This window comes from Malaya genurostris, chromosome 2 (genome assembly GCF_030247185.1).
Source record: "Malaya genurostris strain Urasoe2022 chromosome 2, Malgen_1.1, whole genome shotgun sequence".
NCBI classification, from domain to species: Eukaryota; Metazoa; Arthropoda; class Insecta; order Diptera; family Culicidae; genus Malaya; species Malaya genurostris.
In genome coordinates, this window is record NC_080571.1 from 103,195,795 (window position 1) to 103,220,293 (window position 24,499).

The following is a 24,499-nucleotide window of genomic DNA, read 5'->3' on the forward strand; positions in this document are numbered from 1 at the left end:
ACTCTTTATAGCCTAACTTCACGGATTTTCAAAAATCGATTGATTTATTTCTGCAACTGTTAGCTTGGTTGCATCTTGTCGGAGGGGAACGAATGACGTGGGCATTGATGCTTTCTTTTGTGGCAGTGAGAGATGAAAATTTTTCGTCTCACTTTATTTTTTTTAATGCGATAAAGGTAAAACCTTAGATGAGGTTGTTAGATTGTATTCTTTCATTAAAATTACGTACAATTTTAAGCTCTGCTTGTAACCAATATTCTTATATGACTACAATCTGAAAACGACCAGTAAGCCGTTATTTATTCAATTTCTGGATATCGACCATGATATTGTACTTTGAAACAATTTATTTATTGAAAACTGCAATAAAAATACGGTTCAAATAGTCAAAACAAATATTTATTCGCACATCTAATTTCAATCCATAGTTACCACATTTTACAAACTTTCAACAACCAAACTGCCAAAATTCTGTTCAAAAAAATTTGTAAAAAATAATGACAGAACTAACTAAATGTATTAATTTTACTAATAATGAAAATCACCTAACTAAAATACCACATAAGATCCTCATGGATACAAACGATCCTTAGTATCTAACACCTACTGAATCTTTCCAGTAGATAATATTTTCCAGCCGAGTTTTGTGATAAAGTCATTGATTATTTTTCGGAAATATTTTCACTCAAAAGAGTCTGTGGCAGAAAATCTCTAACGATGCAAAAATTCGCGATTTTGCTATGAACAAATTCTATAATTGTTATGTAGAAATCTTCAAACATTTTACTGTCAGAGAAAAATTATTGAAGTAGTGGATCTTTGATTGATTTGGAAATGACTTTACTTTTTTTTAATACTTTACGAGTCACCACAATTTGAAAAAAAAGCACATGCAAAAACACATTTGCCATTTAAAAAAATTAGTTTTGAGTCGTGTTGGACTCTATCGGTAGAATACTAATAGTTTACCATGCTGAAGATGTGTACAAAGTTTCGCCCAAATCGGAGTGTATGAAATCGGATGACTAGTTACCCATTCCTGTAATTACTCTATTTTATTTCAATATTTTTTAATTTGAACAATAACACTATTTGTGGTGTTTAATTTTATAGGGACGTATTTAACAAACATGTTTCCTCCTTATTTTGTTGGATATTATTAAGGATGCTAATTACTCCGATTATTTCTGACGAATACAAGTAGAACGGGTGGGACTTAAAGTCATACAACTAGAATGCATACGCGATAGTGAATAAAATAAAACTGTTAAATTTACTGCAGCACTACAAAGTCGAACTAGTTTTTTCTTGTACTTCTTTCTCACAATTTTACGATTCAACAAAGGTTATAGAATGTAAACCCATTTGCTCCCTCTCATTTAGCGACATCCGCTAAAAGCGAGTATACCGAATCAAGGCCGTTCTATTGACTAATTGTCTTCATGAACTTCCAGACATGAGATAGGAACTTGAGAGCTCTTAATTTTTCCTCTCTTTATAAATTTAAAACCTGCATGTGTGTGTAATGTGTCTCATAAAAGAATTCATTGTCGGGAAGGCTCATCATTTTTGTCAATTTTGTTAAACATTAAAAACATACTAAAAAGTATAAATTATACATTTTCATCGATTTATAAATTTTAGTTGGTTTGACGCAAAGTCGCTATAATTAGGTTCAGTTTTTGAAATGACTGAGTGATATACATGGGAGAAGCCAAATGAATGAGAAACTCACAGAAAATATGATATTTTTGAGGAAAAGATACGCTTAGAGCCGGACTCGAACCTGCGTTCTTATGCAATCCGTGCATACGCGTTACCATTTTCGTCAACCTGAGCTGTTGTAGACACGGCTCTACCACAAGACTGGGTTTGGTAAGCGTGCATCGAACATGGTCTAAATTCTAGTCGCCTCACGACCGGTATCAGATATCCAAACATCTCTGTTCATCAGACGGGACGTGGACACGTTGAAGTGCTTTGGTTTCAATCTTGTTTAATGAAGGAAAAATTTGAGTTTTCTTAAAAGTTAACAGTTAATCATGCGTCTCCATTAAAGTTGTTTTAGAAGGAAATGCATGGTGATTAGCTCTAGTAGTTTATGTACATTTCCTTCTACTAGAATTTTAATTTATACTCAATTCTATTTCGATTGCATTTGGTAAACTTTTTTGATATAATTGATCTACCTATGAAAAGAAAAATATTTGTTTCCATCCCATGTCTGTCTAATAAATTTTAATTGAATTGTTCAATTCAATGATTCCGGAACGATTCAATTTAAGAGAGATTCGACTTTACAAGAATATAGTAATAGGTTTACAGTTCGAAAGATAACTTTTCGGTATCTATAATATTTTAATTTATCCAACTCATTTCATTTCATGTAACGCGATAAGCGTTACAATTTTAAGAATCCAAGCGGTGTTCGATTCTGGCATTGAACAACCGCCATTCAATTTGGAAACGTCAAACGCATCGCTCTTCATCAGCTGACAGAGCCGTTATTAATGGACATGTCAGGGACTTATCTTTTGTGTCCGGTTCTCGTCCTAATCATTGGTCGTTCGCAGCTGGAGTACCTTGGACTTTGTTCCTTGATGGAGGATAGTGCGACGTTTCGCATCAATGTTCGCGTTTTACGGTATGAAGCTCACAGAAAACAATCAGAGTGTCTGTCAATTTTCGACAGTTTTACTGTTTTGCTGGTTATCAGTTTTGTGTGGTCGTATTGAAAAAATATACCGCAAAATGTGTTTCCTCTGTTGGTTGTGTTAAAAATGCAATGCAATAAGAGTAGATGGATTTCCGAAATTCCTTCAAGTTATATCATAGACGAGCTAGCTGAGGAAACAAAGATAAATATAAATGACATTATCAATTACAGATATTTTCCATTAGTTCCAATCATTAGATACCTTATTGCAGTTACATGTACGGTAACAATCAGACAAGATAATATTTGAAAGGTGTAGCATGGGAATCCTATAAATAAAACTTTTCGAACAGTACCACCTACCATACGATAGCCCATTGGTAACATTTTCAGGAAGAGTGATAGAGTTCAGTTTTGTTTATTTCTTATCACCTTACGATGGTCGCATTAGCAAACATTCCCCTCTATTGACATCGATTGATTTCGGTTGTCTTATCGGAGCGAAATAATTCGATTATACAATAGCAATAAACGTACGTTAGCTGTGGATGTAAGCGCAGAAAATCCAGACTAGGCTAGATAAGTTTTATCTGTGTTATGCTTCGTCCAGTGGTTGCCTTCAATGCAACGTAAGCATGGCTGTCAGTACGTGCCGTCTGCCGTTTTGTTAATCTTGTTCCACTGAATCATCGAAAACTAAATTGCAAATTATTCGGCCAATGTTGTCCGCTGCTCAGCCCCAATGATCTGAAAGGAAGGAACATATTGTAATACGATTTTTTTTATGCTCAGAAACAATCTGCCAGGATAATTGACTTCTGAAATACGGACATTATTAAGCATTGTGCTACGAGGCGTAGTCGAAAAGTACGGGCCGTTTGTGAACATTATATACATTTATGTTCCTACAAATTTACTTATATTTTTCATATAATCATTGATCACATTTGTCGGAACGCTACATTAGATTTCTTAACATTTCTACATAAAATCTTACCGCCTGCATTCTACATAAAATTTTAAATCAGTTTTCGACAGTCTGTAGACTGTAGAGTGTCCAAGGTGAAGAAAATCATCTGCTAGGGGAATAATCGTCAGCCGATCACAACTTTTTGTCCACCAGAGGAACAATTCATTAGTTTGCATATAACTTCACAGCTGGCGAGAGAACGGATTATCGCGGACATTGTTTGCCGTACGCACAGATAGGCAAATGACTGCTGAATCAGAACAGCACCTGGAATAACTGTACGTGTAGTGAACGTACCGATACGTACAAGTTCAATCGTAGTACGAGATGTCTATTGTGCCTCATAATTACAGAAATCAACTTGACAGCTGTCGACGCATAGAAAAAAATCGAAATATCAAATTATTTAACTCATTCCTAGATTCTGATGATAAATTTTTAGTTTTAGAATTTATTTTGCGAATTATTTTTTTCCAATGCGTTCAAATGTATTTACCATGAATTATGAACAATAAATATTCGATATTTTTCGTGTATTAAAATTGTTACCAGTTTCCCCGATAGAAGATTCTATTTTGCAAATAGTAGAGCTGATTTCGCTAGCCAGTATGTTCGAGCCTAGGCCTGGAAGGATTCTTAATGTCGAAAAGATCGTACTACTTGGGTAATTGTCCTGTTCATTTACATTCATTTCAAACATACCACACTTCGAAAAAATCCTGTGATTTTATATCTTATTAGATGCACATAAATGGAACGTGGCAGTGTACGCAAATTAACGTGGAAGAACATTTAATATTGTGTCTAATAATCCATGACATGAAATTCATTGAAATAAAAAAAAAGGAATAGTGATAGCGACCCACCGCGACTTGAACCGAGAATCTTTCGTTCGTAAAGTACGTTTTTTAATCGACTGAGTCACAGAAGCACACATTTGCTTGGCTGGTAAAAGGTGCATTAAAATTCATACAGTCGTACCTGCTAGCAGAAGTCATAACAAATGAAATTTTCGGTCATTTGACAAATTACGTCTTTATGAATTACATAATATGAAGGATTAAGGGCTGAGGACACTACCGTAAAGTGGTAGGTTTTTTGCTATTTTCCCGTTTCAAATTAAATTTTCTTGGAAACGGTGCAGAATATAGAAAAACCCACCTGACAATGTCTTCGAAATTTAGTTGAGAATATTCTGTGAAATTTTTAGAATGATTCATTGAGTTTAGCGGTCGTGTTGTATTTTTTCTGACTGAAGAACTGCTGAAAATTGGAATGCTCGGAAATGCATACCTCTACTTGTTCATCGAATATCTCGACTTTGAAGGCTTGTATCATAAATCTACCGTGACAAAGTCTATATAATTTAGTTTAGATGCGATTAGTACATAAAAACATATAACACATGGATCAATAAGTCCCGAGACTAACAATGGAAACAACATTTTATTGCAAATTTTTTTTTATTCATCAACATAATCACCTTTTAGGGTGATACAATGGTTCCAACGTTTTTCCAATTTTTCAATACCATGCTTATAAAAAAATTTATCTTTCGCTTCAAAATAAGCTTCAGTTTCAGCGATGACCTCCTCATTTGAGCCAAATCTTTTTCCCTGGAGCATCTTTTTAAGATCAGCAAAGAGCCAGTAGTCACTGGGGGCTAAATCTGGCGAGTATGGGGGGTGGGGAAGCAGATCAAACCCCAATTCGTTCAATTTCGCCATTGTTTTCATCGACTTGTGGCAGGGTGCATTGTCTTGATGAAAAAGGATTTTTTTTCACTGCATGTGCGGTCGTTTTTTTGCAATTTCCTCCTTCAAATGCACCAGTAAGTCAATATAATAATCACTGTTGATCGATTTACCTTTTTCGAGGTAGTCAATGGAAATCACGCCATGCTGCGTATCCCAAAAAAACTGACGCTGACTGCTGCGTTTTCGAACGCTTCGGAAGGCTTTCGCCAGCTGTGCGCCACTCAGATGACTGCCGCTTCGACTCTGGAATGTAGTGATGTATCCATGTTTCGTCCATGGTCACGTAACGACGCAAGAAATCTTTTTTGTTGCGAGTAAATAGCGATAAACTGCTTTCTGAATCATCGACTCGTTGCTATTTTTGTTCCATCGAAAGCAATCGCGGCACCCACTTGGAAAAAACCTTTTTCATGCTCAATTTATCATGAAGGATCTAGAAAGACGTGGTTACTGGTTTACTACGAGCGCCATCTCTGCTTTAGTCTCGGGACTTATTTATCCATGTGTTATGTTATCGCGATAAAAATAAAGTCTTGTATTTTTCTGTGAAACAAAGTCAGTTTCAATGCATCCACCATTTTTTTCGCTTTGGTTTCCTGATAGCATTCTGAAAAAGGAGAGAGAAATAAAATTGACTCGACAAGGCTGCCAAACACACAGACATTCAATCTTTGTGAAAGTTGAATATTTTTTCATTGTTCATTGGAATCCATGTAATGTCCAACCCATACGATAGATTAATGTGATAAAACTTCTCATCAAAATAATAAAATGTATGCTGGCAACTCGGTACAGTTTGCTCATATACGAGAGCGTACAAGAGAAATACGATGCGCAAAGGGAATTGAGCGAGCCACGTGGTCGATTTGAAACTCAACACGTGGCCCTGTGTCCTCAGACCTTAAGTCACCTGTAAAATTCAATTTTTTTGGTGTTCCATTTCATCGTTTTTCCACTTCATAAAGATACTCCCTTTGTTTAGAATACGAGAATCAGTATGTATGCTACGTGCCATAAGTAGGCAATTACACAATGAAAACTAATACGCGGGAGAATTTTTCATGAATTCGAATAGGTGACGAGATTGTATTGCTGATAAAATCCTGTTTTACATCGGCATCCTACTGGCAAGTCTATTTGTGATTGTTGGCATCGAATTAACACATAAACGAAAAACTAATTTTTCGCCATAACGATACCGAACCAAGGAACAACATAAAACGTTGTCATGCTAGAGCCGCCTACACGATTATACCGTAAACTTTGGAAGGATTTATGAGACAAATATATTAAATTTTCGGCTAGAAGCATCTAATTGGTGTCGTTTGTTATTTATTGATGCTAATCGAAGGGCGTCAATCATCGCAGGTAACCGCTATCTTATCATCCATCACCGGCAACCGCAGCGCGTTGTCTTTCAGTTTTTGTATACCAATCAGTGTAAGCTCAAAAACTGTAAGTTTATTTCGGTTAACAACATGATGCCGAGAAACAAGAATGCCCACAGAGAAGAGACTTTGTATTGCGATAACGAGGCGTGGGTGTCGCCCGATGAAATTAATTTCATTCGCATTGATGAAAGAAAGTAAGCTCACATTTGCCTTATTACTGTGCTATACTGCATTGAATCAAACGATGGGTACAACTAGACGTAATGCTCTTACGGAGTCTATAATTGAGTAAGTAAAGGTCGGATTATATAAATATAACATTATAAATGATTTGATAGGACAACTGATTTCAAGCATCCTTCAGTTGAATTACATATATAATGGAAGTAAACTATATGAGTTCGTCATGATTCTTATATAATTTATGGGGTATTTTTAGTCGACGACACGAAGTATGCATGGACAGAGTTACCTAATAAATTCTTATCTCTATTTTGCATACTTCAGGTTGACGATCCTATGTATGCCGAGTATCGTTTCATAATTAATGTTTTGAAGTAGAATTACGACTTTTCGAATCTCAAATGCTTTGAATGCACTGCACTGAATTGCTTGAATCAGTCCGGAACTGATTTAATGAATACAGGGTGGGTCATTTAAAGTGAAAGCATTTGTTTCTGAACAAAATATATGAAAAAAGCATTATTTTCATTTCGATTTTAATTTATTTTGGTTCAAGGAGATATGTTACAGTTATTTTTCAGAAATGATATTGCGTAAATGGCCACATTTGGCCTTGAGTGTAAAACGTGCTCTTTTTCGGTGTTTTCCATCGTTTTGGCCAATGAATTGGGTCTATATGGCGGTGATTTCACGTCGTATGTTGTCTTTGAGTTGAGCTATGATTCTTGGCTTATCAGCGTATAGCTTGGATTTCAAATAGTCCCACAAAAAAGTTTGGTGGTGTCAAATCGGATTTTTCGATATGACTCGTCCGGAGAACAATGGTCGTAACAAATCGGTTGTTAGTCGAGCTGTATGGTATGTTGCACCGTCCTGTTGAAACCAGTAACCATTCAAACCATTTTTATGAACATTGGGCATCACAAAATCATTTATCATGGCTCGATGACGATCACCATTAGCAGTTTTCATTATTCCATCGTCGTCTTGGAAGAAATAGGGCCCAATCACCATATCCGCACAAACACCACTCCAAACTGTAACTTTTTGGTTGTATAAAGGCTATTCCTCATTTAACTGACGGTTTTTAGTAGCATAGAAACGACAATTTTGTTTATTAACGCTTCCATTTAACGTGAAATGTATGTCATTAGTCGATCCGACAATTCTGTCAAAAGTTATTGGGTTGCCCGATGCTTTCACTTTAAATGGCTCACCCTGTATTATTTAAAGAACCATTCAGTTTATTTTTTCGCTACGTTCAATATATGCGAGACAAGAGAACATCAGTCCGGAACTGATTTGGAACCAAATAACAGACCTAAAAAGTGAAACAAACTAGTAAAATGCTTCGATGTGTGTGTGTGTCTGTGTGTGTGTGTTTAACCTATCCAAGCTCCACTGTCCGACATCGGTTTACAGAAAAAAAGTTTTCGCGTGTTTTAATTATACTTGCAAATAACTTTAGTCCACGAATCAGGAAGGTGTTAACTCAATCAAATACCGATGACCAATGAATCAGCCAATTACTGAATAATTTTCCTTTAGACGATCCTATATAAAACACTAATCATAAGTATAGAAAAATAATTTATACCCAAACAGTTGCTTCTATTCATAAAGCGTATTTTTCTTTATAAATCGAATGAGATAAAAATTGTCAATCTATGCATAATGCAAGGAATGTTACAGACGGTTTTATCAAAACAAGTTGACTAGAAGTCTGGATAAATCAATAGCAATTGAAATCCACACTAAGGGGTTTAAATACACTTTAGCAATACTTGAACCTTGCTCTCATTCGACATTCTGCTATTAACGCAGATGGGGATAGTAGCCAGTCGATGCAGTTCTAATGGCCAAATGTCATCATATACACAAGGGGAGGCATGAGATAAGAACTTGTAAGCACTCAGTTATCATACCTTTGAACGACCAGATTGGGCAGTATAAAAATATATATATTAAAAAAACAGTGGCTTTTTCAAGAATTAGAAACATACCTGAAAAAATGAAATTTAAAAAAAAAACACATTTTCAATATTGTTGCTATATTATTATTTTTAGCATTTCGCTTTATTTTACCCCAGTTTTAATTTTCTTGAGTCGTTCACCGGAGAATGTAATATTTATATGTTAAGCCTGTTGTTTAAACCAACATTTTACTAATCAAATTATCAAAATTCCTAAAATAAAAGATGCTTAAAATGAAAAAAAACACAGCTAAACAGATGGGTAGGCATCCGCAAAACTTTTGGTTTTTAATGATAACCACTTTACATCAATAACTTGAAATTTTGTAATTACTTTCAAATCGTTTAAGCCTAATTTTCAAATAAAGCACTAATCAATTTTACGTCAAAGGATGGTTCTAAAAAACGTGGCTACCACGTATGGCATAATACTGTTTGGCATAACACCGTTTGGCATAATGATCATTTGGCATAACAGTCATTTGGAACAACATATCAACATACTGCTTAATAGAATTTGTTATAATTTACTGCGATTTGAAAGGTCTAAGATCTACGCCTCGTCGTTTTTAATGACATGCTGTCCGACCTCGCTGCCGCTCGTACGGACTTAAACGCGTAAATTAAATGGCTTTCAAATGATCATCATCATGTTGATTTCGGTTCAGCCATCTCCGAGAATACTTAGAAGAGAGCAAAATCTTTCAAAAGTTTACACACACTGATATTTTTCGGTTTCGTCGAGCTGTGTCGAATGATATGTAATACAAAAACAACGAAATAGTTATTGAATTTTTATAAATGGAGTACCAACTAAAGTAACAAACAAACGTTTGTTTAGGTTCTCAAATTATCAACGAGCAAAAATTTCTTTACCATACAGTACCCTCAATTTTGTATACTTGCCGTTTTATTCAAAGCTATTTCTATTGATTTCCTGTAGCACTTGAAATCACTCGGTTATTACTCAACTGTTATTTACTAGGGTATTCATAAAAAAAAAATGACGGAATAATCTAATCCACTAACGTCGATGTGCACTTATCACTGGAAACTTTCTAGATGGAGATATGTCTGTGACCATATTGGTTAAATATTGATTTCATGTAGCCAACCATTACGGTGGACTGTATGCATTTTCACGTGTTCTGTCCCCATCATTAGACTACTGCTAGGTGATGGCCTAGACGGTTCCATGTGAAAGTGAATCCAGACGACAACAGTGGAATGAATGCAATCTACTGAAGTGCTTTTTATTACAGAGTTGTTTAGCCTACCATGGCTAGCCTTTTGATGTGAGTCCTTCCTGCTTCAGTGACAATGTGCCACTATTTCAGTTTTTTTTCTCTTTCTCTCTATGAATATGTCCTTGTTTATGTCTGCTGTGACGCAAGACACTCTTGCATGAGGTTCATACACGTTACTGTATGTTAATGAAAATAAACTTGTCCTACATAGTTGGCAAGCATTCTTTCATGGTAAACCATTTCGTGTGTCCGGTTTAATATCGAAGGTACTGCTGGTACTCGAATAGTTTTGATTTGGGTTCTATTTGATTTTGCATTGCTAATTTTATCCGCCCATGACGCAAATGCGAGAATGTCATTAAACATTTTAATTTGTCCCAAATTCAATCAATTTTTATGATAAACACACGTTTGTATTCTACCGGTCGATTCGGTTTCGCACACGTCTCAACCAAGCAAACCGGCGGTGTCACCCTTAGGACTGTGTTGCTTGTTCTGCATCACATCTGTTGCGAGAGTGATATTGCCGGTGAACCAAGATACAAACAACCACTTACTGAAGGGTTACCGGAATTTTAATTATCCTTAAACAAGCGGAATTCCTCCAACTCTGCTATTTGGTCACCGAGGTGTCCTACGTAAGCGTTTACAGTTTCAGACGGAAACCGTACCTGTCACAGGTCGTGCTGCTCCTCCGTGTTTACGCAGTTTTCGGAAAATGGTAAACTGTGCGATTGTCGGTCGGTGAAACCCGAAGGAAGGTTGTTATTTTACAGAACGACCCACATTCACAATTTCAAAAGAATGTTCCACAAATGTGTGGTATATAGCGACAGTCATGCAGATTTAGATCATGACTGCCCCATTCGTAACCGGTGTGGTATCTCATGAATGCATTGCATGAAAAATTTGACCGAGTTTTTTCTAAAATTTAGATCAGTTTCTTTGAAGTTAAAGGATCAGTCATATAATTATTTCTCTCGATGACTAATGATTAAACATGAGCACAGATTTTCAACTGAAATGTTGAATCAACATTTTAGGAAGCAATGTAGGGTGACATGTCCAGTAGTCATCTCATATGCGAAAATCATTAGGCCTTAAGAATAAGATGAAAATAGGTGAATTCGTTTCGAGTTTCCGCGTCGCTGTAACATCAGTATTGAACAATTTTCGAACTGTTTTACCTGCGGTCTTGCTTCTTAGAGTCGAAGCTAAGATATTGTATCCGATTTTATCACAATTCGCTGATTGAAAGTTGAGTAATCGGCCAAAATAAAAGGGTGATCCTACTAATGAGATGACTATTGGTATAATAGCCCTATTTCTTACAGCGCCTGTTTCACAATTGTATATCGTTTTCTCTAGTGGCTGACAATAAGTTGGATCTTAATAATTTCAATTATTTGTAAGTGTTTGTTTGCAATGAGGATCAGTTATACATGTACTTACATCAACAGGCAATAATGAACGGAATATAAGTGGCACAGATAACACATTTGTAACGCTTGAAAACCATTGCATATGCACGCGTTAAAAAATTGGTAACATATGTTGAGACCCAAAATCACTGACTTGGACTCTTTTTCCACATAGAGACGAAAAAATATGCCGGACTTGTTAATTGTGAAATATAAGAGTCCAGGGTAATGTCTAGGTATATAAATTGTTATACTCTTTGCTCCAACGGTGGATTTCGATGCGAATATCAGAAGTGCAAGTGCATCATTGCAATTCACCTTGAACCTCCTGGTAGAGGTAAAGTTTTATTCTGTTTGCACATTACTTCGATGCCTATCGTACTCCATGAGGAATCGAACACGGTGGTCATCTATGATCTCTTATATTTGTGCTGTACTTTAATGACGTAAATTCAGATCTGGTAACGTCACTTCATTTGTTCTATTTGATTTAAAATCAATCAAATTACTATATTCATTGGATTAAATCTGATTCGGCTCAACTGCTGTCTAAGAGATACATATTTTAATTGAAAAGTACGTCATGTTTTCTTAGATGGGCATTAAGACAGCTTATAGTCTCAAAAGTATCTAACGGGTAATAAGAAATATCAAGTATTTCATAAATATTTAATGTATTATCTATAAATACGAATGCAGATCCATGATTTGTCCAAAGATTTGAAAATAACTGATGCTTTGAATGTTAAATCCAGTGGTTTGGGATTTGGAATAAGAATAATAAAATAATAATAAATACCAATACCATTCCGACAACATTTGTCTAGAGCTTTGATAATTACCAATACTTGAATGTTAAATCCTATTATTCTGAGCCGTTTTTAAATATTAAAATCGATTATTCTTGTGGACCTTGACCTAAAGTCTACGTAGTCTAATTTTTTTTAATTTTTCAAGCAATATACTTAGTTTAATTAGCCGGCCACGCGTTTCCTTCGATTGATCAAAAAGACAGTTGAAATTGCGTATTCAACCAAATGCATGATGCTTGAGAGCAGAATTGCAATTTGTCACGGCGAATAACCTTGACAGACTGACTAAAAACATCGTCGACTGTAATCTGTACTGTGAAAGTGATTATCAAATGAGATACTCCGTAGTTCTATGACCAAATAGAAGTATACTTAAAGACAGGCGACTCTATTGTTTTTTCTTTCATTTTTCTATTCCCTATCGAAGTGAAAAAATAAAAGAAAGTACTAACATAAACATAAATTGAAAAAGCTCGGTATTCTTCGCAAAAAGTCATCGGACTTTAAGTTTATTGCAGTAAATGAATAAATATCAATTTTTATGCTTTCCGATTCCGAAATTATTTAGTCACATCGTAATCAAGCAGTGAAAGGAGAAATGAAGATAATGTCAATTACTTCTGTAATTCAAGAGCGTTCTGACGAGTGAAATGATCCAAATTTATCACTCATCTATAGCCGATCACGAATAAGAAAAAGAAATTAATTATGAAAATACCAAATCGCGAGGAAGTCTAAAAAGTTATTCATATTTTTGTTCTGAAGTGAAGTAGTTGTCAGTGTGGTTTCTTCCAACCAAAAACGGATTTGAAATATCAAAACTGATTGGAATTGCGAAAGTAAACATTTGCCTAAAAATGCATCCCAGAGGTGGAAATCGAACCAGCCAACTATTTCCCCCCATAAAATTGTTGATTTCAATTTCCATTAATTATGGTTTCAGCTTTACCGGTCTGTTAAAAAAGAACGGCTGTTATATACTGCTCGACGTTTCGACCACTGGTTATGGTCTTTTTCAAGGGAAACTGTAAGTTTATTGGTTATGAAAGATATCACAAAAACATTAAAACTGTGTGTAAACTCACTATCTTACCGTTCCTCGTCTAAAAATCGCATGCCCACGAACGATTGTTTACATAGTATGTGATTTTGAGATTTATTGTATATCTTTACCTCTTGAATATCTTGGACAACTAAGACTTTATGACAACGGATCCGATTTTATTTAATCTTATTACAGAATGTAAACTATAAAAATCTATCAGTGATTGAAGACTTACCTATGTCGTTTTTCATTGATTCCACTCGCTCGGTGCCAGTGTTTTGCCCCGACATCTGATCTATGAAACGATTTTGTAAACTTTTGTTTGCACGCTTGCTGCTCCGAAAAGAAAACGGGTGCAAATTGCCCCGAAAGTGCATTTTTTTCGTGCGGTGCAAATCAATGAAACACAGTGCATCTGTTTTGATTGCTCGACTGCACGAATTGGGCAAAACACTCCACGAGTGTTTTCAATGAAAAACGACATTAGTAACGTTTCACTGAAATATTATTTGAAAAATTGTTTTGTGACAAAGAAAAGTCTGCGTAGATTTTTTAGTAAGGGGGGAGGGTTAATTGGAAAGTCTACTAAGGGTGAGGGGGGGTTAAATAAATACCAGATATTGGTCTACGTGGTTTATGAACGGTCCCATATGACAAATGCAGATTATCACATTATTGTTCTTACTCTATAAAATTGCGTTCGTTTCAAGTATTCACATATGCAAATTTCAAAAATTTATGTATCCATTCCACATTTTTTGTTTTCAAAAACACCTAGTAGCTTGGTTGCATGATAAAGGAGAGTGTTTCAATATTTCTTTCCCGTGTATCTCAGTCATGCATTGCGTACTAGCAATATGTGATCATAAAAAGCCCAAGAAAACTATATTCTTAATGTATTCTAAATATGTATAGTTAGCTTGTATTTTGTAGCTTGCAAATAACTCTGCTCAAAAACCATGAAACGTTTAAATTCATAGAGAAGATGTGAATTATAACGAATAAGTGGATTCATCAAAGCTCACAGGGATATTCATAAACGTGTGTAGACGAATACCTTAACGTTCACTTACACGAACAAGCGACACACGTGTCAACTCAATCGGAACACTTAGATACGGTACTTTAGTGGGATTTTGCATCATGCCACTGCTTGAAGGACGTGCCAGAATGATAAAATGGATATGATGTCAATTTCGTGCCGAAAGATTTGAACCCCAAACACTTCGAAACTTTGTCCAATAGAAAAATACCGGACTGATTACAAGGTGCACCATATAAAACAATCTTAATACATAAAGGGGCGGATAGGGTCTATTATTTTCTTTGTATTTTCTTATAGTAAGACATTTCTAGAATATTCTGTGAAATTTTAAGCCTATCGGAACAAAACTCAGCAAGTTATGGGGCTTTATCTTTATGGCTTACCTCATACTGCGAAGAGGCAAGAACTCGGTGTACAGGTCCCAGATTTCTGATTCGATTGACTTAAAAACTTGACAAAACATTCTTGACATGTTTTTTTTTCGTTATATCAATTTATAAACGAAAAAATGTGATTTTTTGAAAATGTTAGACCCTACGGGCGTAATAAATTGTTTCCATTGACTTTATAGATAAAAAACTTGAAACGCGTTTTTCTCGAAAGCAGGTTTTGAAAGTCCGTGTTCATCGTCATTCAAAAACTACTGCACCAATTTTTTTTTGCACACACTTTCTACCAGATCCTAACGTTTTCCTTTTCGTTGTTTGTTACTTTGGGGAGGCTTTACAGCTACAAAATGGCGGCTAGGCCTAGAAAAATTTATACTCCAACCATGTTGCTATGATTTGTTCACTTCTGATTAGTCTGGCCTAAGATACAGTAGACACCGCAAATCATGATTTTTAAGAAGCGTCCTCAAAATACCTCTCACCGATTTATTTCTCAATATTTTTCCATGGAAAAATTACTAAATGTTGTTCGAATGATGTTTTTGATCATGCAAAACATTTGAATTTATTTTGTTGAACGATAATTCTAAAATAAAATTCACAAAAATGATTATTGTTTTCATCATCATTCAGCAAAAAGGCTACGACAACTTTTAAAGTTGGCTTAGTACATGTTTGGACCTGATAGCAGGGATCGGGTCCTTCAAGAGGTTAATTAGCTGAGGTATCGAAGCCGCCTCTATTGCTCCTAGATGGAGGAGAAGGGCATCCGCATCTTGGATATGTTTTACCAATCACCCAACGCAAACCCGATCAAAAATAAATAACAAACTTGCCGGAAATTCTGTGCATAATTTAAGGCGGCTATCTTGAGGAAGAATTCGGAAGATTTTGTATCGTTTTTTTTCCTATATGATTCCCTGAAAACTTCTCTGAAAGCATGCCTCGAATGTGCCAGGTCAATCTCCTCTCCTCTTCTTTATTTAACAGTTAATTTAAAATCTTACCGTATTCATTTATGTTACAAGAAGTATTGCATGAATTTTACTCATGGATGAGAAAGAGCAACTTAAATAATTGAAACACCAAGGCTAATTTTTTCTAGTTTGTTGTACATTAAATCACCGAATTTCCACAACCGCATCAATGATACCGATGTACCAGCAACAATTTTTATCTCAGCAATTACTTTCTCAATTCCTAGTTCCAATGAAAGCAATTGCATGTCGATTCAATTTCTTGCGTAAATTGCTATTCTAGCAATTCCATTTACACCAGTTTGGTCAAAGTTTATTATTGCATATCAGCTTCATTCCGTTCATTAATTTAACCGCATAACCAATAAATAGTACATCGCATAACCAGAGCAAAACATTCCATGCGGTTTTTATCCAGCACCTATTCGAAACCGACGAAACATACCAGAAAATGATACATTCGTAATCACTGGATAGTGTTTGTTGTAGCCGGAAGCCTCTCTATGCTGTGCAGTGTTTTGGAAACTCCGGCAACGGTTGTCATTTCTGGGTCTGTGGTCTAATCAAAGCCGTAGTCAAAATGTTTCGTTCCCTGGAGGCTGCTAGTGACACCGTACGAAACAGATGGCGCTAGTCGACCGAATGGCACTGCAACCCTCGGGACTCACTGAGCTGCTCATAAACAACCTGTTCTCGTTTCAGTAATTCAGAACTGCAATTTAGCTGAAAGTATCGTCGAAAGTAAACCTACTGGTGTTGTACATTTCCCGCCATTGTTTTCGTCATCATGAGACTGATAGAACCAATATAATAATAACTGTTTCCTTTCCTATTGTTCTTTACAGCAACTATTCAGATCAAATCCAGGCCTCACAGCTGCCAACTCGGCAGTCCCGGGTGCACCGAACGGACAGCCACTGCCACAGTCAGCTCTCTCATTAACTGCCCAGCAGCAACAGTTTCTAGCGCAGCAAAATGCGGCATATGCAGCGCAACAGGCTGCACCGTATGTCATCAATCCTGGCCAGGATCCGTCACCGTACATGGGTACTCTCATCACTGCCGGTGTGCCACAGTACTACGGAATGGCGGCCGGACCCTGGGGAGTGTATTCTACCAATCTGATACCGCAACAGCAGTCACAGCCCCGAAGACCACTTACACCCTCACAACAGGGCGCCGAAAATCAACCCTACCAGGTGAGAAATGCTACACTTTGGCAACCATTAGGTCAACACCAACTGTCCGGAGCTATACCAAACCGACGATTGCAATCCTATCGCTGGCATTCGACAATTTTTCCTCGTCAATTCGTACCGGGAACGGGTTGGCATTCGGCACTCAAGCTTTTATCCATTTATACCAATTAAGCAATTTTAGTCACCACATCGGAATATTCACCGCTGGGTTGATGTTGTGCCATTTTAAATTAAATAATCATGTTAGTAGCGGGTTCGTTCCGTCGAGTTCGTGTTAAGGCAATTGCATTTTTCAAGTTATTCGAGCATTACTGAACCACTCACCAGTCTTCTTCCCTTCCACTTCATTTCGTACAACAGGAAACATACACGATGTTTTCATTCAAATGTACACAATCGTCCATTTTTCACTGTTTTGTTGGAGCGAGAGATGTTGTAATATTTATCTTTACTGCCACCAAATCCCCCAATGCTAATTTGCACCATTTACTCATCCGGGACCGGTCTCATCAAAGGACAACATCAAGCACCCGGTTGGTGATCAGTGCTTTCACTAATTGGTGGTATCATTACTTTAACCCGTAGTAGATATACACGTGCATTTTATAATATACACGGCCATTGTAGAATTACAAACCGCAATGTGTAGAAATTGTTTTACACTTAATTGTTTATTTTTGGTTAAATTATGGGAACGTAAGTTGAACCAAATTAATGGAACCCTCGATGAAAAGGACAACAGTTTACTGTTTACCGTGCTTTGCAGTGTACAATGAAACTTGATTTGCAGTTAAATGTTATGCAATTAATGGAGGTACAACCATCAGTCTCTTTCTACGAACAACCTGGCTAAAGACACCTGTCCATTGAGATTTTTTACGCTTCGTCTTCGGCTCATCAGTGAAAAGCAGTTCATTGTGAACTACTTGCACTTAATAGTAGTTCAGCATAATCTGCTAGATCAGTAATTCCCAAACTTGTCCCTACAGCCCACTGGGCGCTAGCTCATTTCTAAAGAACAGTAGACTCTTAATGGTCAACAAGTGGGTAATGGTACGTTTGTAGTGGGTTGCGAAGCTTTTTCAAAACAATTGTTTGAGAGCGGATCAGAGCAAATGAATTCTTGACAAGGTTATATAGGAGTTCGCTTTCACATCTCATCCAAGCCAGCCAGTGTTGATTTCAGGCAGTGCAAAATTCGACCTTCGATGCGAGAACTTGAATATTTGCTTAAGAAGCAAATGCATCTTGACATCAAACGTGTGCATTTACTTCAATGCAATAAGACAATCAATTTTGTTTACATCAAGTTTTATAAAGAGTTGGATGCAATTCAATTCGCAAAAGACAATAACAATGTGCACTATGTGAAGCACGAAAACATTAGGTACAACATTCCAGCATATATGGAAGATAGTGTTATAGAAGTGCGTGTGCATGATCTTCCCTCAAGCGTCATCGATCCTTATATTCGCAAAACTATGTCCCAATACGGAGAGATTCTCTTTATCGAAAAAGAAAATTGGAATAACTTTCTCCCCGGTATTCTAAATGGCGTACGTTTGTACGCATGCAGCCTTCTTATGTGACTTTCGGTCAGGATACATGAATCCCGTGCAAATCACTTGTTACCTATGACAATCAGATGGCCACATGTCAATATTGCCAAAAAACTGTTGCTTTGTTGGACATTGGTTGCAGTTGTTGTTTGGTTGGAGGGTAAGTTGTTAACTGCAGCTGGTGTACTTTGTTCTGTAGGGGATACTGATGGTTTCGTTGAAGGGGATGCTTCATTGTTGTTGGTGGCTGTCACAGGTGTACTGGGGTTGCTTGGGATTGGTGTGAAGGAAGCACCGTTGTCCTTTGGTGTAGTTGTCTCCTTGTCCAGTTTATCACATGGCTTACTGTAGCTGTTCACTATTTTGAGTCATGGACCCCTTTACTAAAATTAACTTAGGCTTCAGACCCCCATCAACAAATTCCTTTGAAAATTCAATTTCTTACTTTTCAATATTGATGTAAAATACTTACCAATTTTTGCGGATGGTCAAATAAACTTTTTTAGCGTAAATATTTCAAATAACAACTTATATCAAATAATAGGGGGTCAATTTTTAGACCTCGTCGACCCCCATAGTCAGTTTTCGTTTACGTTGACCCCCGCAAAAAGAATATCGACCCCCAGGTGCTCAATGTTAATATAAAAATCTTGAGTAATATGAAAATTTGTCTCTCAAAATGTTTGGTTGGGAAAAAGTGTAGTCGATTGACGTATGAATATATTAGACATATTCTGAATAGTGAGCAAGAATAAAAGTTTCTCTTAATATATGTATATTCCTGAACATGTTTGAGAAATGTAAAATTGTCTTAATCTTGTTATTGTAGTTGAAGACAGCTATAATCAATTTATTTATGAAATATATATAGAAACATATCGAATTCGAAAATAGCGACGAAAATGTGTCTAATTCTGCTTCCAAATTTAATGTTCTCATACTTCGTATAAAACCCCTATTATTGAGATATTACGGAAAAATCGCTTGAAATCAAATCGGCCCAGTCATCTTTGAAATCTTTACCGCTTTATTGGATGCACACATCGCCTTCCCACAAACATGAACACACTGACATTTGCTCAATTCGTCGAGCTGAGCGAATTCTATACCTATTTCATCTATATAAAAAGGTAAAAATGTCTAAGCTTAGTGGAGAAGTATAAGAATTGCGAATTAACCGAACATTTTCCTCAGATGAAGTCACATTTTTAGCGTGGGTTTGAGTGAAGCGTGACTGGTTGGGAAACAGATCCGAATTCGTTCAATGCATGCGATTTCAACTAAATGTTTTGGAGAGCTTCTTAGGGCACGGATGTGATTAATAGGGTTTTCCATGTAGAATTTAAATGTAGTGAAATTTGTTAACCTAGCCTTAGAAAGCGGACTGAGAAAATGTTTGAGCATGACCTCAACAAAATTGGGTGTTCCACAAGGACATCGACCGGAATCCACCTACGACTGCCTCCCTAATATCCCAACGTAAACTGTCGAATAAGTTTGGGACATAATAAAAGATAAATTTATAGGAAAACCGACTACATTGTTTACTAATTGATTACGCCAAAGCTTATTCAAAGTTTTGCTCTGTAAAGTATAGTTTCAATAAATACTTTCATTATTATCGAACTAAAAACATGACCGCGAGCACCCCGGCGAACGACCACAATCAGGTTTAGACCGGGGTAAAATAAACGATATTAAAAAATAGACGCAAGCGCACTTTAGAAGCGTTTTTGGCCTTGCTGAATCGGAATCAGATGCATTTCCGACGACGATTGGTAACTATTGAAGAAAGTTGGATTCACTATTACGCAATAGAGAATTGATTGAGTGCTCGAAGCTGGAATAAGTGTTCCGAAGCGTTGGTTTACTGGTATTGTCATGGTATACGTTTCGTTAACTTTCTCGGAAACGGAAAAAACATAAATAGCAAATATTATTGTACATTACTACATCTATTAAAGACAAAATCCGCCGCGAAACAACATAGTTCATAATTGCAGTGGATTTACATCACGAAATATCCTCAATATTATCCACGGCGAATAAAAAACAATCAAGTAGTTGATTTTTGTTAGTTCATAACTATACTAGCTTTGAACATTTATTCACACACGAATAAAATATAAATAACTTTAAATTTGACCTAAAACCTCTAGTCACTCGCATGTGTTTATGCATGATTTATGATTTCTAAAGAAATTCAAGACAGAGGTCCTATCTGGATTTCATTTCACGTACACAGAGCGCAATCAATAAATTAAAGAATTTCATTACTGTTCGTGTTTTTTTTGCAACATACCTATACTTATTACTGCTTCAATTAACAGTTAAAAGTAACAATTGATCTATATATCAAAGTAATAGGTTTCGGCTATGCAATCCGAACACGATATTGGAAATACAATTCTATACTGATCCAATTTCGGCGCTTTGTGTGACGATTCTATTATGAGACTTTATCATAAACTATTGACAACTGTCCTAGCATAAACTATTGACAATTGTCTTGCTCACTACGCACTCCTTCCGTCGAACGAATGCAAGGTTTACGATTAACCAGGTAACTAATTTCAGAATTGTTTGCATAGGCTCGCTCTTCTTCGCAGTTTCAAATTGTGTGCAATCAATTAGCCAGCAAAGCAGTTTCGGGCTACTGCACCGGAAAACCGTCTTCCCATTTGCAAGTGCTAAAGCATAATATCACTCACATCACAAAAAACACCAACGAACATAATATTCTCGGTATGCTCGAGCAACATTAGGTGTTCGGTCACTGCTTCCTTCATTATGTTCATCTGGAACTCGGACGACGGTCGGGTTGTGCACGCATCAGCTACCGCCAGAACCGGAGTGAGAAGAAACACGCCAAGAGTTGCACTGTCACGGTCATAACCTTCCGCGTCAGTTGCTGCGAAACGACACACGTGACACGACTAGCATATGTTGATTACCATTGTTTCCACTTGGAATAGTAGTTCAGTGTTTTCGTAGCACTGTGCCAGTTGACGATAATGGGTTCGATCGTTACAGGAAACTTGTGGTTTCTTGCTGCTTGATAAGTTAGAAAATATATTTTAGGAAAACTAATCTGTTAGAAGGAATCCGAAAGTTTTTCGATGATAAACCGCAGTTGTTGGTGGATGTATGACACGTTAAAAAGGAGAAAAATATGCAATTAAAATAACAATAAAGCCTGTTAATGTGACTTTCTCTCGTGTAGTGCTGCACACGGAAAACAAATGTTTGCATCAAGTCACAGCTCTCAGTATCTGGTATCTGAACTGGAAACATGCGGTCGTTGTACCTTTTTCCAGTGTTCTTTACAAAACCGTTGTATGGGTAGCGATCATTCGCTAACAATTAGAGGCTTTTGCTCCACTAAGACATACATAAACCTTCCTCTAGTACCTGTCCAGCAGTACTAAACGCGATTTGCGCACGTGTGCTCTACTAATTGATAAAGTTTTTACTAACATGGTTGTCGCCATAAAATATAAATTGAATGTTGATTTTTCCTAAAAAAAATGGAGAATGAATATAGAATACACTGAATTTTAAAATCAGTCCCATTAGTTTTAAATATAACAACTGTATAGCAGATCCTAGAAATTTGTTCGCACGTGTCACAGCGACAAAGTGATCGTAGAGAAAAATAATTCTAATTGTAAATTAAGCTTACACACTTAATTTTTTTCGCTGAATCTCGGTAAAATAATTGGCGAGATTTGCACAGCCGAGTACTCGTTAATCATCTCGACAAAAGAGTCTCGGCAACCTCAAGTTTGACAAACGTCAGTTATTACCGAAATTGTCAGCAAAAAGTTTACTGTACAAAAACATTTACTGTATGTTCAGCAAGTGGAATTTACCAGAGTAAACAAAGTAAAGTAAACAAAAAAATCGGTTCTTGTTTTTCGAAATTATAAATATTCAATGTGTGGTCAAGTTGCAAAACATAAAGAAGATTAATGAATTTGTTACCAGTAGTACTCAAAGCTTTTACAAAGGCGTTAAAAAACGCAAAACACAGAGAGCAATCACCTTCATGCAAAAAACAGAAAATTCAGAACATATCCGATCCAATAGGGATTTCGATATTCCTCCAGACCAGAGGGCAATCACCTTCATCAAATTCGTCTGATATTACTACCAGTCGTGGCGTCTCGTAATTCGGCATCCCGGAATAACTTCTTGACAGCAGAGATGTCTATCTCCTCTGTGTGACGAAGAGCAAGCAAAATCCCCCCTCGCACTGACAACTTCAACGAGAGCTCTTCTCTTTCACATTTATACACCACTGTTGTGTAAAGCGTGCACGCATCATGAGTGCGTTTGTTTATTTCCTTTTAACTCTTCCACTGAATCGCACCAAAGTGCTAGAGCATTAGCTAATAAATTCTCTGAGGTGGATGCAGATACTTTCACAGAGGTGTACACGCCGGTGAGCACTCTGCTGTATGGTTTTCGTAGATGAAGCGTGGACACGCAAAATCAGCAAAATAAAACAATTTATCGTAAAATTTTCGGTTTTCCTTGCAAATTTTTCATAGCAAGGCCAGATCTACTCTCTATTAATTGATGTTCACAGAAGTGTTCGCTCACCATCACGCGCCAGTGGTCACTTGGGTGTATTTAGACGAGAGCGCGTGTGAACGATTCATGCGAAGAGAATGTGTTTCACTCGCGCCAGCTGCTTTAACCACAAACACACACTCAAATGCTGTCTATTCGACACTGAGAAGAGGTGCGCTTTCCTCTTTGTGCGGTGCTTCGTATTTTGCATCCTCGGTGTAGCAAAAATCTGACTCTAGCGTGTATCACTCTGGTGAAATGCCATCTCTGCTTGACAGTAAAAGTAGGCTATAGAAGGCGATTTCAATAAATAACAATTTGTACTCACTCAAAAGATAGTAGATTCTCACATCTTCCTTCTGGACTACTTCCAAAATATATTCCACTTTTTCGAGTGATCATAGGAAAACTTCGGCAGAATATTAACGTCAGAAAATAACTGCTTCCTTCCAACCAAAAATGTAAAGCGTATACGTATTTGCTGATACCGGCAAAATCGTTATTTACTGATGAGTTCAGCAAAAACATATGCCAAATTTCGGCAAAAAGATGCACTTTGCCAAAAAATCAGTAAATATTTTAAACGAATCTCGGAAATATTGATTACTGAACAATCAGATAGACAGAAGACTATTTTGAAATGCTTTATTTTTAGTGCAAAGATGTACTTACAAATTCTTCAAGAGCTAGCATATTTTGTGCTATAACGGGTTTAATTTTTCTTATAGTTTCGTTTTCGACTCGTCGGTTGATAACAGTTTATGTTGAACTGTTTTGCCACCTAGTAGTTCAGTTTCAACCGCTTATACAGACATGAGCTCAAGCGCGACTTGGTTTGCAACTTTATCAAATTACACCGAAGTGTTTTTATAGTTTTCGGTTTATACTGGTCTTTTTTTTATATATCATTTATTTTACCCCGGCTTTAAACATTTTGGTCGTTCACCGGGGAGATATACTGGTCGATTCAGGCATGGTCATTCCGGGGTAAGTTTATTTTGTGGTTAGGCACATAGTCTGTTTAGTTTTTCCTAAGGTTTCGCCTTCGACTCTTTAGTGCATAAAAAACGTATTCAATAACTTCATACAATTTTTGTTAGGTCTGCTCTTTCACAGTGTCTATGCTTTATTATAACCTTTCGAAGTGCGTTTAATTTAGACGATAAATATTTGTATTATTATTATTTGATCCAATTTATTTTAATTACAAAAAAGTTTTCAGAGGCAACGATATCGGATATGAGATTGACTATTGACAATGGAAAAAATTGACATTCTTGACATTGTTGGTAAATTTTCT

General features: G+C 36.6%; 1 protein-coding gene across 5 annotated transcripts in view; it reads left to right on the forward strand.

Annotated features, from left to right (window-relative positions):
* The window catches only part of LOC131427908 (maternal protein pumilio), a 325,778-nt gene that overhangs the window by 271,699 nt on the left and 29,580 nt on the right, over positions 1-24,499 (forward strand). For all 5 annotated transcript variants that reach the window (XM_058591489.1, XM_058591488.1, XM_058591487.1 and 2 more), the window contains one exon: positions 16,712-17,065. In XM_058591489.1, coding sequence (XP_058447472.1) covers positions 16,712-17,065 — 354 coding nt within the window. The remainder of the gene's footprint in view (positions 1-16,711; positions 17,066-24,499) is intronic.